Raw genomic sequence first — 12,970 nt, 5'->3', positions numbered from 1 at the left:
TGAAGAAAAGCTACTCCTGAACTCCAGACCTAAGGGCTGATGGGAGCAGACTGAATGGCTGTGGCTTGTGATTCTGCAACAAACTAACATTCTGTGGGAGGCTACATTGCCCTCTGACAGTTTTAATTCTAACTCCATTTGTTTCTGAATTGACAATGTGAGGAAGAGCCTTCCATGCATTCCAAATCTAAAGTTTACACACATGTACAAATACACACACACACAGCATTAGAAGCAAAAAGAGCTTACTTATCCACCAGACCAGACAGGTATTTGTCTGCAACTCTCCGTATCCTCTTGTGAATATGGTTGAAGTTCACCAGGAGAAACTGTGCATGCCTCTCCAGCTCCTCCTCATTCTCCTTGGTCTTCGCCTGGAGAGTAAGAAGAGATAGGTACAGTAGGTGCCCTCCATGTGCCTCTGGCATACATGTATTGGTGCTCTGACAGGCTTACTTTATCCGCCATCATGTTCAGGAAGGCGTCAAATACTTTGTCTGCGACAGCAATCACACACTGCATCATCCCTGAAATGAGGAGGGGTTCCACAGGTCAGGAGCATCAACAGAAAAGGACAAACCCCAGCTACCTGCAAATGCTTTGTTTGGACATGATTTTAGACTTACCAAAGAGATGCAGAGAAAGCATAGAGTTCCCATACACCCTTCACCTAGCTTCCTCTGGTATTAACTTCACATTTGTCAAAACTAAGAACTGCACGTTGATATAATGGTATTTCTTAAATTTAAGCCTTTATTTGGATTTCTCCCATTTTCCCAGTGATATCCCTTTTCTTTTCCAGGATCCAGTCCAGGGTGCTATGTGGCATTTACTCATCACGTCTCCTTGGTCTCCCTCAATCTGTGTGGATTCTTCAGTCTCTTCTTATCTTGCATGACCCTGACACTTCTGGAGAGCACAGGTATTCTGTAGGATGTCCCTCAATTTGGGTCTGTGTGATGCTTGTTCATGATTAGACTAAGGTTTACATGATGTCAGGGAAAATAGTACAGAGGTGAAGTGCCCTTTTTGTCACATCATATCAGGATGTGTGAAATCGGTCTCTCCTATTGCTAGTGGGTTTACCTTGATCACTTGCATACGGCAGTGATGCCAGGTTTCCTACTGTCCAGTTACTATTTCTCCCTTTCCATACTCTTTAGAAGCAAATAAGTCACTGGGTCCAACTCGCATTTGGGGTGAGGAATTAAGTATCACCTCCTGAAGAGAATCTGTGGACTAAATTAAAACTACCACAGTAACTGAGAAATACTTTGGGGAAGATACTTTGAGGTTACGCATATATCCCATTTCTCTTTAAAATTTTGCCTACAAATTCAGCAGCCCCTGGTGGGTTCTGCCAGCAGCAGTTACTGTGCTTCTTGTTGGGATCTGCTGTTTTTCCTCATTCTTTCTACTTTTAGTAACTGGAACTCTGTGAGGAAGGTCTCTTCTCTCCTGTTTTATTTATTCAATCATCTAATCGGTACAGACTCATGGATATTTATTTCATCTATTATTATAGTTATTTATTTTGTTCAAATTGTTGCAGCTTTGGCCACTTAGAGCTCTCTCAGATTGGCTCCTGTATCCTTGTGATGTGCCTACATGCTTTTTCTTTTCTCCTGTCCCCCTTCCAATTTTATTTTTTTAGCATAACCTTATTTTCTGGCACTGCAAGGTACCCCAGGTTCATCTTGTGTTTTCCCTGCCCCAGCCCTCTCTAGAATCAGTTATTTCTCTATGGAGCCCTGGTTCCCTTTTCCGGAGAATGGTATTTAGAAATCAAGATCTGGGCACTGGGTGTGCTCATTGTTACTGGGGTACAAAGCAGATTTTTAAAAGCAACAGCACACTGTGAGAATTACTGCGATAAAGAACTGTATTAAAACCCCAACTCATCCTCCACTATGCTGTCCCACTTAACCAGAGTCTTTAACGAGAATAGCTAAATGACAGGGCTAAAAGGCCAGCAGGACAGAGAGTAGGCTGGTGCTGCACTTCTGCACCCAGGCCCAGCATGGAGCCTGAAAACATAAAGAGGCATCTCCTACGTGTTTGTTATGATGATAAACAGGCCCCAACAGCTCTTAGAAATATGAAATATGATTAGTGTGACCTGGGCATATGCCCAAAGCTAAAGAGAGGCTTCTTTCTAAGAGGCTGGGTTTAGTGGGTGAAATCTTGTTTTAGAGGGCGTGTGTTTAGTGTAATAGTTTTTCATATAGCTCTTAGGAAACAGAAACTTAAAATTTCTAATCAATAACAACTAGATAGTAGTCAGATGCCAATCATTACCTCTTAAGAGATTTTTACTTTAAAAAAGTAGAAGGAAATAAAAAAATAAACAAATGGTATTACATCAAACTAAAACGTTTTTGCACAGCAAAGGAAACTATCAACGTACTGAATGGGAGAAGATATTCGCCAATGATACATCTGATAAGGGGTTAATATCCAAATTTATAAAGAACTCACACAACTTAACATCAAAAAGAACAACCTGATTAAAAAATGGGTAGAAGACCTGAATAGATATTTCTTCAAAGAAGACATACAGATGGCCAATAGACTTTAAGATGCTCAATGTCACTAATCATCAGAAAAACGCAAATTAAAACTGCAATGAGGTATCACCTGTCAGAATGGCCATCATTGACAAAACAAGAAATCAGTGTTAGCAAGGATGTGGAGAAAATGGAACCCTCGTGCATTGTTGGTGGGCTGCAAATTGGTGCAATCACTATGGAAAACAGTATAAATGTTCCTCAAAAAATTAAAAATAGAACTACCTTATGACCTAGCAATTCCACTTACAGGTATTTATCCAAAGAAACCCAAAACACTAATTCAAAAAAATATATGCACTCCTATGTTTACTGCAGGATTATTTACAACAGCCAAGATATGGAATCAACCTAAATGCCCATAGACAGACAACTGGATAAAAATGTGGTACGTATATACAATGGATTATTATTTGGCCATAAAAAAGAATGAAATCTTACCATTTGTGACAACATGGATGGACCTGAAAGGTATTTATGCTAAGTGAAATAAGTCAGACAGAGAAGGACAAATATCATATAATTTCATTTATACGTGGAATCTAAAGAACAAAATAAAAAAAGAAACAACATAGAAACAGACTCCCAGATGCAGGGAATAAGCTGATGGTTGCCAGTTGGGTGGGAGGTTGGGGGGCTGGGAGTAAAAGGTGAAGGGATTAGGAAGTACAATTGGTAGTTACAAAATAGCCAATGGGATGTAAACTACAACATAGGGAATATAGTCAATAATTTGGTAAAAACTATGATAGTGCCAGGAGAATACTAGACTAATCTGGGGGTCACTTTATATATATAAATGTCTAATCACTATGCTGTATACTTGAAAGTGACATGAAATAATAGTAAATGTCCACTGTAATTGAAAAATTAAAAAATTAAGGTGAAGGAGAATGAGGTCCAAATTTCTAGGTATAAAACAAATAAGTCATGGGGATGTGACATACGGCATAGGGAATATGGTCAATAATATTGCGATAGTGTTGTATGGTGTCATATCATTGCTGGACTTATGGTGATTACTTCTTAGGTATGTGCATATTGAAAAACTATGCTGCACATATGAAACTAAAATAATATTGTATGTTAGCTATATTTTAAAAATCTTTTAAAAAATTAAAAATGCCACTCTCCTTCAGGACTAGTGTACAGGCATACCTCATTTTATTGTGTTCTACTTTATTGTACTTAAAAGATGTTGTGTGTTAAAATAAATTGAAGGCAAGGTTCTCCACCAGTAAAAAAGATGGATGACTTGCTTAACTGCAAGATTCACTTTTTTGCAGTGGTCTGGAACCAAACCCACAATGTCTCTGAGGTATGTTTGTACTGATTAACTGGGCAGCTGGCAGGTGAGGAGCGGGCTCCTGCCCTCACCTTCCTGCACTTTAGAGAGACTTGGCTTACACCTGCACAGAGGAGGCACTGGTGCTCCCCTTTAGGGGCTGGTAGACGTTTCACATAACCTCTTTCCTAGTCAGTTTTGAAAATTCATGAATAACACATGTCTCCAAAGATATTTCCTTCCCAATACTCATGTTTTAAGAGAGAAAAGGGGGAAGTAAACTCGAGAGGTGCATGTTTAATAGCTTAACCTACATATCATACTCAGAACAAAAACAATCCATCTGAAGTCATGTGGAAGAGTACAGTGTATTGTGAAAATTAAAAGTGTCTGTGTAGAGCAAACCAGTCCCCAGTGCAATTTAATTTCCTATTATGACACAGCAACAGAAAAACAGAGCTCAGGCGAGAATGACAGATGAGACATCTAGCTTCAGAAAGTTATCTGATTCATTCTATAGATAGTCTCATTAGGAGACTGACAAACTGTGGTAGGTCCTTAGGTCCCTAGGGGTTGGCAGTCTCAATTTTATTCTTCTTGCTTACTCTCCTTTGTAAAATGAAACAATCTTAGGATGACCCAACTGTCTGCCACAAAATTTAGTACAAAATAGCTGCTAAATAACCAAACGCTGGGTAGATGAACAAGGGAAGTGAATCAATGATCAGCTCAGCCAGTGGTTAACAGCATCTCTACCCCTAGTGGTCCTAGGGCACATGTGTGAGACCTTCTGAGCTTGGGGTTCCCCCCATAATACATTGTGCCCCTAGTGGGAGAGGTTTCTTTCCATAGAAACTGCCTGTACCTTCCATCCTGGTCTCTAACAGGCTCCTTCTCACTGCAATCTTTCTTCCCACTCCCAGCAGGGGGAGATGCCAGAACCTTCAAGCTATCTTCCTCTGTTGACCTCCTGGCTTCCAACTACAAAAACAAATTCATGCACCTAATTTTCTGACTGTTGAGCAGGCATGTGAAGTGCTCTGCAAAGGACATATTGGAAGCAGCAACTCAGAGTCCCTGAGGTGATTTTTTAAAAAAGATTTCTTCAAGGACTGACTTTTCAACACAAAGGAGACAATGGTACCAAAAGTATCTGGGGATTAGTTCTCCATTGGCAAGAACAAGTCGATAGATTCCTCAGTATGCCAAGGGCTTCTGGCATGGAAAGGACTCCTCACTACTAACTGCATTTTATTAATACTAAATTTATGAATCTTAAGAATGACCAATCAGCATTCCTTAAAATATTTACCCAGTTAATAAAAATTTGTGGATCTAGCTTACTAAATTCCCTCAAATATTTAAACGATTACAAAATTAAATTCTTCTAAGCATTTAATTAAAACATAGGTCTGATATTTCAGAGTGTATTAAATTTTAAACACCTTATAAATCAGCACACAGACCAAAACAATGATGCTAAAAGTTATCAGTGTTCTTATACTAAAATTGGTCAAACAGTGCCTATATTATGCATTTAACTTTTTTCCTTTGCTGCCTCTATTTTAATATCTCTTATTTTTATTCCTATTCTTAGGTTTGCCTCACTTAAAGTTTCGGTAACTATAATTTTTTACATCTTCTAAGAGATTCAATTATATTTCTGTCTTCTTAGTTGGAACTCTTTACACCTGAAACCCTCTGTGTACTCAGGGTCTGAGGACATTTGCATCACTGAATTTTGTGAATCTTTGTGTTTCATATAGATTTTCTTATTCGAAAACTTTCCCAAGAATGATGTAGCCCTTAAATCAGATGTGGCCTGTAGGTCTTGATCTGCTGCCCTGAAATTCTGGCCTTGCCTAATGGTGGAACTGGAAACATCTGTGGTCCTGAGTGGGGTCTTCTCATAATCAGCAGGACTACCGAGGCACCCCTCACAGTGACAGATGGGGACTGTGCCCACACCAAGCTCTCTGTGGAGCTCTTGGCTAATGGAGCGTCTTTAATTAGCTACTTGGTGGGATGCCTCTGCTCATCACCTGCTAGGCACCCTGTCTACCTGGTCACTCTCTTGAGACCAGATGTGACCCTCTTTCATGGACTGTGTGGCTCTTTTCTGACTGTAAAAGAAATAACTACATGTCTCTACTTCATAAATACTTAATGGAAGAAACAAATATTATATGTACGTATCCTAGTATATTTGCCCTTCTTTTAAGCAAAATAAATGTATTCACATTCAAATTATGATAATTTCTCCCTGGGTATCCCTTTAAATTGGTTCTTAGTTGTCTCAGCCTGGTCCGGACATTAAAAGGTATGAATGCTCCCTTACAAGAAGACGTTCCAGGTTCATCAATGACCATCTGAGGAGCCCAGGATCCTTTTAGCAGAGGAGAGAATTAGGGACCAAAATCTGGAGGCTGGAGTACACTTGAGCACTGATGGTGGGCAAGGGTGACATTCTTGCTCTCGGACCCTTGACAGCAGTGGCAGAGCCAGAAAGATATGTTATGTTTTATACTGATCTTTTCCAACATAGTATGCAGTTTCATTAAACTTATTTTCTCCACACAGACAGAAAATAGGGAGTAGTATTCCTTTTTATACTATCAAAGCTCAGTTCATCATGAGAGTACCACGACAATGAACTCACCGGACTTGTCTTTTTGAATGGCTTTATCCTCAAAGTAGCAGAACATGACCTGGAAGCGGTCAGGATCTGTTGAGCGCAGAACCCTGGTAAGAAGAACAGCTTGGAGTAAATTTTAAAAAATCCAGGCCCTCCTTATCACATTGATGCTGCCAAGAAATAGTGTGGCTATCAGAACAGATGCCCTATGCCCGTTAGAGGGGCATACACTGATGTGGACTTTCTGGAGGGTGATGTTTCCCATCTAACATGACATTCCCACACTGTTCCACCTAGCACCTCACCGCTAGCGATATATCTTAAGGGTTATGTACACAAGGACTCTCCTAATAGCACCAGTCGAATATCTATTGATAAGACACTGGTCAGATAAATCAAAGTATGTCCATCCAATGGCACGTCATGCAGCCACCAAAATGAGAGGTAGCTCTGCTATAGAAAAACATTTAAGACAAACTGTTAGGTAAAAAGAGCAAGGTACAGGAGAAACAGGTTTCCTAAAGGCCTCTCCATGTGCCTTGTGTACGTGTAGGATACATGTGCTTGAATAGGCACAGAAATTTTCTAGAAAGGAAACTAAGAGACTATCAACAGTGGGCATCTCTGGATTCAAGGCTAGGAAAGTGAGGCTTGTATTTTTCATCTTTAGCATCTTCTGTATTATCCTAATGTTTTCTCTTTTTTATTTTATGCACCTTGAATATTTTGACTTTTAGGGTAAAAAAAATCTTTAATCTTGGGAAAAATAGAGAAAGAAAAAGCAGGCATGTGCTTGAACCATGGCCCGTGGAGGACTGTTCACGGTTTGGGGGCTCCATAGGGACAGTGTAAGCACACACCCAGGCTAGTGCCCCTCAGTGTGTCTGGGCTTCTGCACCCACCCTCTGAGAGTTAAGCTTCAGTGGGGCAGGCTCAGTCGGTGGCTCAGGCACAGGCGGTCTTCAGTGCTCATGTGCACACATTTTTAACATAATTTCTCACATTTTCCACTTTAAAGTTCTCCCGATAACCAGTGGCTGGGAATCTAAGCCAGGTTCTTGAATAAAGGGATCAGAGTTGCTTCTTTGAGCTAACAAGACTGCTCTTGTGGACTGGCAGCTAGCCCAGGGCAGGATCTGGGCTTGTGGGAGCCACCGTGGGGCATCCCTTTAAAAGTCTTCCTCTGTGGGCCAACTCAATAGCCTGTTCTGAGAGCCTGAGATCACTACTCATATACACTTGTGTGGAAGCAGGAGACAACTCTTCCTGCAGGCACATGAGGCTGAGGAGGTTGCTTGTAGCCACACATAGCAGGATTAAAACCAGGTTTTGGCTATTTTGGTTTGACTTGTTTTGTTTCGGTTTGTTTTTCTTTGAAAATGTATTTTATATGTATATATATTAGAAGGAACTATACCAACATCTTATAAGAAATGGTGGTGAGATCAGTGATTTTTTTCCCCTCTACTTATTTCCAAGATTTTGTGTAATGTTCTCATATTACTTTTATAACTGAAAAAAATTATAATGCAAAAGAAAGTCAAAACTCTTTTAGCTCTGTGAGACTCTGGGGGGAATGGGTCACCGGTTTTCAAATTCTGCTCTGTTTTGGAGTCCTTGGGCTACAAGAGGCAGGGAGAGGGGACTGAGCAGAGGGTGGGGGCTCATTCCCACCCCCAAACAGCCTGAATCTCTTTAACATGTTGAGCTTCCAAGTAAGATTTCTTTTATCAGAGGGTTTTGTGGCACCAATAAAGATTAAAAGAGTGGTATTTTCCAAATATCACTCCTTTTAAAAATACTTTTTCAAATTATTCAAGAAAGACATTATTCTATAACTAACTGCACCCATCCAGTGACATAAACAAATAGTCTAAGTGTAATATAACCTTTTTTTTGGTAACAGGGACACATCGTTTTGTAGCTTGTGTATTTGGCTGCAGCCCAGCATACCTCAGGCCTTAGTCTGGTGGGTCTGTAGTGTCTACACTGGCAGCCACAGGCAGCTGGGCTCTGAGCATCTTGGCTGCTTCTTCCAGACTTTTAGGAGAGACAGCATGGCACAGTGCTTAAAAGACTATTTGCGTTTCAATCTAAATCAGAGCTTATCATCTTGGGCAACTTATTTAACTGCTCGGTCTCAGTTTCAGCATCTGCAAAATGGGCTGAGTGCCTACCAAACAGACTTGTTGGAGAGCGTGTCAATGTGTGTAACTTAGAGCAGAGGCTGGCCCGGCATAAGCACTCAGTCCATATTAATACTGGTATTGTCATGATGACAATTATAGATCATAACTATTGTAATTATTATAGCTGTTGGGTCTGCTGTGGTTACAGATGCATCCTGAGGGTCAGGCCACTTGTGGGATTGTTTTGGCCACTTCCTACTTTCTGTTTGTATTCCACTGTGGTCCTGGAAGCCAGCTCAATGAGTGGAGTGTCTTAGAATATTCTCAGTGACGGTTGGTTCCTAACAGGGCTGTCAACTCAGTCCACAGACTGAGTTTGAAACATCTATTGTGACTGCTCAGAAGCCTATTCCCAATGAGGGGAACATGAGAACAGAGTTTAAGGTGTTAGCAGATATAATGTTAGGTGCTTAGGAAAGAGGAGCACATAAGAAAAGCAGAGGGTGCTTTTTGTTTGCTTTTAAGAAAGCTTGCATGTCTTAGAAGGAACTGAAAAAAGTCCCATGCATGAAAATGTAAATCAGCTCAAATGTGGATGTGTGGGGAGGTGAAAGCTTGTATACCTCATATATTCCAGCCGATAAACAGACAGGAGATAGGTGGACATGGCAAAGTCCAGTTTGTTGATGAGGGCAGACACTTCGGGGGCAGGGTCCAGCAGGTTGATGATGGTGCTACGGAGCTCGCTCAGTTCAGCCTAGAGAGAAATAAATACTCAGGGGTTCACATGGGCACTCGAAGAGGGAGATGGCCCTCCTCCAGGAGACATAGACCCCAGAGGCTAACACATATTAACAAGGACAATGAAAGGATCTGCTCTCGTTGTTCAAGAGAGCTTAGCAAAACCCCTGCGCTACACCATCTGTCCTTGGGAGGCGAGAATCCTTACGGGGGTGACTGTGTCATTTTTCATGGCCGAGTTATACTGGAGGACGGACCGCAGCGGCTCTTTGCTGGGAAAGGTGAGCAGGGGGGACTTGGTGGCTATTTCACAGACCCCCTCATACCATTCTTCTGGCCAGAGTCCTGCAAGAGAGTGCACATGGGTCAGATGACCACCCTGGTTAGGAAGCGCTGCAGTGGGGTCGATGCTGACAATTTCTAAAGTTGTGGGTTCTTTGTTTGAACCAATCATCCCCAAAATGGGGCGCAGAAATAAGTCTGTTTCGTAACTTGGGCAGGCTTTTTCCTAAGATATGTTGTATTCTCAGAACCCTAAACCACATCTGGGAAGTGTAACATTTGCAAATACTTACAGGAAGCAGGAGCTGCATTTGGACTAATTTCAAATGCATGCACATCCATAATTAGGTCAAGTCATACTTCACCTCTGTTCTCACTCTGTAGTCTGTCTTTCCTGGGAGAGTGGACATGTCCCTACCTGACCCCTCCTCGGCGAATCCCATCAGTACAGAATAGAGCCAGAAGTCTCGGAATAGCTTTTGCAACCTCGGCTTAGCTTCCTTGATGGGCGGCAACCGTCGAGTCAGCTGATATGCCAAAGAGAGAGGGAGAAAAGGAGGTTATTCACACAACCCTAAAACCTACAGACGTGAAATTAACCACAGATTCATTCTTCAAGAACATTCTCTGGGAATCAATTAGATTGAGTAGGAAAAGGCACACTGAACAGTGACTGACATTTTTTGGTAACTTCCCCAGTAAATGTTCATTCATTTAGCGAATATTTATTGAGTAGCTAATGTGCACCAAGCACTGTACCCACGCCGTGAAAAGCCCTGTTTGTACATTCCAAGGCCTTTCTGTCTAGTTTGGAGGCAGGTAGAGTTCCCAGAGAAGGTGTTGCAGGTCTTGATGTTAGCATCAGAGTAAAACATAATTAGGCAGGCAGAGAAGAGAGAGCGGCCTGTCCAGTATTGAGCACAAAGCCCGGGCCTGCGGTGGGCATGCAGTGCTTCGGAGAAGGCAACGATGAACTGGGGCTGGGACGCAGGTGACAGGAGGTGATTGGAGAGAATGAGATCATGAGAAATCTTGTGGGTCAAGAGGTAGCTTTCAAATCTTTCCCAGGAGCCCAATGTTTCAAACAGCAATCTTGAGAAGAATCCCAGTATGTACAACTGGTACAGGCAGAGTTGCTCAGGTGTCAGAGTGCGGGACTGAAGGCCCTGCCTCCATGCTCCAGATGGTGTCCCACCCAGTGGGAAGCAGGGAGTGACTCAACAGGTACGTAAAATGGCTAAATTTGTGCACAACACCTGCTGGGTGAATGACCCTTACAGAACCTCCAGCAGGTGCTGAGCCCCCGACGGGTACTGAGCCCCTGGTACAGTGATAATCAACCCACAGTGAGGGGGGACCCTGCGATCCAAGTACTTATGAGTGAAAATGAGGGCCAGGCTCTGGGCCAGGGACACAGAGATGTGACAGATGATGATCCCATCACTGGGGGAAAGGGGCAGGCATAAGTGCAAGGCACCTTCACACCTGGCTAGAACTAAAAATTGGTACCAACACTTCTTGGAAAGCAATTTGGTAATATGCATCAAAATTCTAAATATCTCCAACATTTTACCTAAAATCCCATCTCTAGGATTTAATATGTGGAGATCAATGTTAACTACCTTTATTGTGGTGATTACTTCATAATATATACAAATAGTGAATCAAGTTATACACCTGAAACCAATATGTCAATTATATTTTAACTTAAAAAATCTGGTTTGGGCACTTCTTGGTTCCTTCCTAAGGACTTGGGCTTAAGAGTGCCATGTGGGTTCTTCCTGTGCTGACAACTTCTGGTCCATGGACCATCATGCCAGCTGAGATGGCTCTGGTCCCCAGGAAAGGAAGACTACAGTGGAATCAGAAAAGGCCCCAGAAGTGCTCCGTGCTCTGAAGCATTCCGAGTTAAAGACATAACAGCCACAGCTGGTTAGGACCTTGCTAACAGGGACACTGTCCTATGCTTCAAGAGAGAGAGAAAGGAACTGGGAGGTTTTAGAGAAGGGGAGAAGATGATGAACGGGTCCTGTCTGGCCCCCAAGACAGGAAATGCAAAGGCTAGAGAAAAGGGTTACAAGATAATCAACCTGCTCTCTCCTAAAAAGATTAAAGTCAGGGAAAAAAGACAGATAAAGGAGTCTAAAGAGACATAACAACAAAATGCAATGCATAAACTGACTGGATCTTGGATTTTTAAAAAAGCTATCAAAGAAGTCATGGAGGAATGTGACTTGGCCTGGCCATGAGAGAAAGACTGTGATTTTCTCAAGTGTAATAGTGCCACAGAACAAGGCAGAGACCCCCCTATTTAAGAAACAGAGGCTCTAGGGCCCAGGGCTGAAGTGTTGCAATGTCCTCTGCAACTCATCTCAGGTATCTGAGGAAATACCCTCACATACACATGGAACTGAGCCAGACACAGCAAAACAGCAATTTATCTAGTGGCTGGCATATGGATGTCCATTATTCAATTCTTCTAACTGTTCTGTATATTTTTAAATTTCATAATAAGACATTGGAAAACACATCTATGAGGCAAGCCTTGGAACTGGAAAAAAAAAATAGTGGAGTATGTATGACAGAAGGTACTGCTTTGCAGTGGGGACCCAAACCACACACCTTTAATGGGAACACTCTCTCTAATGGGGAACAGATCCAAACTGTCAAAAGTGTTACTAAGGATTGAAATCTAGTTTTTTCAACAGTGGGTTACATGATCAGAAATCTAGACATGGCAGGAAACATTATTGGCTACTGGTTTAAAAATAACAAAAGTACTCATAGAAAAGAAATTCAAACAAAAAAGTATATGGAGTAAAACAATGAAAGCTTTCCACTTGCCTCCCACTTTCAATGTTATAAGTTGGCTGCATCTCCTTCTAGATCTTTTCTGTGAATAAACTATGTTCCATGAAAGTGATAATAACCAATGTTTACTGAGTATTTACTGTGTTCCAGGTGCCACTCTATGTGCTTTCCACACATTTTCTCATTTAATTTTCACAACAGCGTTATGTAGTACTTGTAACTATTGCCCTCATTTTATTTTTTTAATTTTAAAAAATAAAATTATTGGGGTAAGATTGGTTACTAACATATAAATTTCAGATGTACAACTTAAGTCCTTCCATTATCATGTATTTGATCCCCTTTATCCTCTTCGTCCTCCTCCCACCCCCTTCCCCTCTGGTAACTACCATTCTGTTGTATCTATGAATTCATTTTTTGTTTTTTAATTTGTTTGTTCGCTTTTCATTTTATATCCCACATGAATGAAATCATACATTTCCTATGCTTTTCTATCCGACTTATTTCGCTTAGCATAATA

The 12,970-nt window shown here is 41.5% G+C and overlaps 1 protein-coding gene across 2 annotated transcripts in view; it reads right to left on the bottom strand.

Annotated features, from left to right (window-relative positions):
- PI4KA (phosphatidylinositol 4-kinase alpha) overlaps nucleotides 1-12,970 on the bottom strand; it is a 135,093-nt gene that overhangs the window by 57,212 nt on the left and 64,911 nt on the right. For both annotated transcript variants that reach the window (XR_005654002.1, XM_039868416.1), the window contains exons 20-25: nucleotides 10,058-10,166; nucleotides 9,566-9,702; nucleotides 9,240-9,373; nucleotides 6,512-6,594; nucleotides 457-527; nucleotides 250-374 (exon numbers count right to left, since the gene is read on the bottom strand). Coding sequence is in view for 1 of the 2 variants with exons in the window: in XM_039868416.1 (XP_039724350.1) it covers nucleotides 250-374; nucleotides 457-527; nucleotides 6,512-6,594; nucleotides 9,240-9,373; nucleotides 9,566-9,702; nucleotides 10,058-10,166 (659 nt within the window). In the remaining variant the exon portion in view is untranslated. The remainder of the gene's footprint in view (nucleotides 1-249; nucleotides 375-456; nucleotides 528-6,511; nucleotides 6,595-9,239; nucleotides 9,374-9,565; nucleotides 9,703-10,057; nucleotides 10,167-12,970) is intronic.

The sequence above is a fragment of the Pteropus medius genome, unplaced genomic scaffold (assembly GCF_902729225.1).
Source record: "Pteropus medius unplaced genomic scaffold, Ma_sr-lr_union100, whole genome shotgun sequence".
Classification (NCBI taxonomy): Eukaryota; Metazoa; Chordata; class Mammalia; order Chiroptera; family Pteropodidae; genus Pteropus; species Pteropus medius.
The sequence above is the reverse complement of the archived record's forward strand: the minus strand, read 5'-3'. Positions and strand labels throughout refer to the sequence as shown.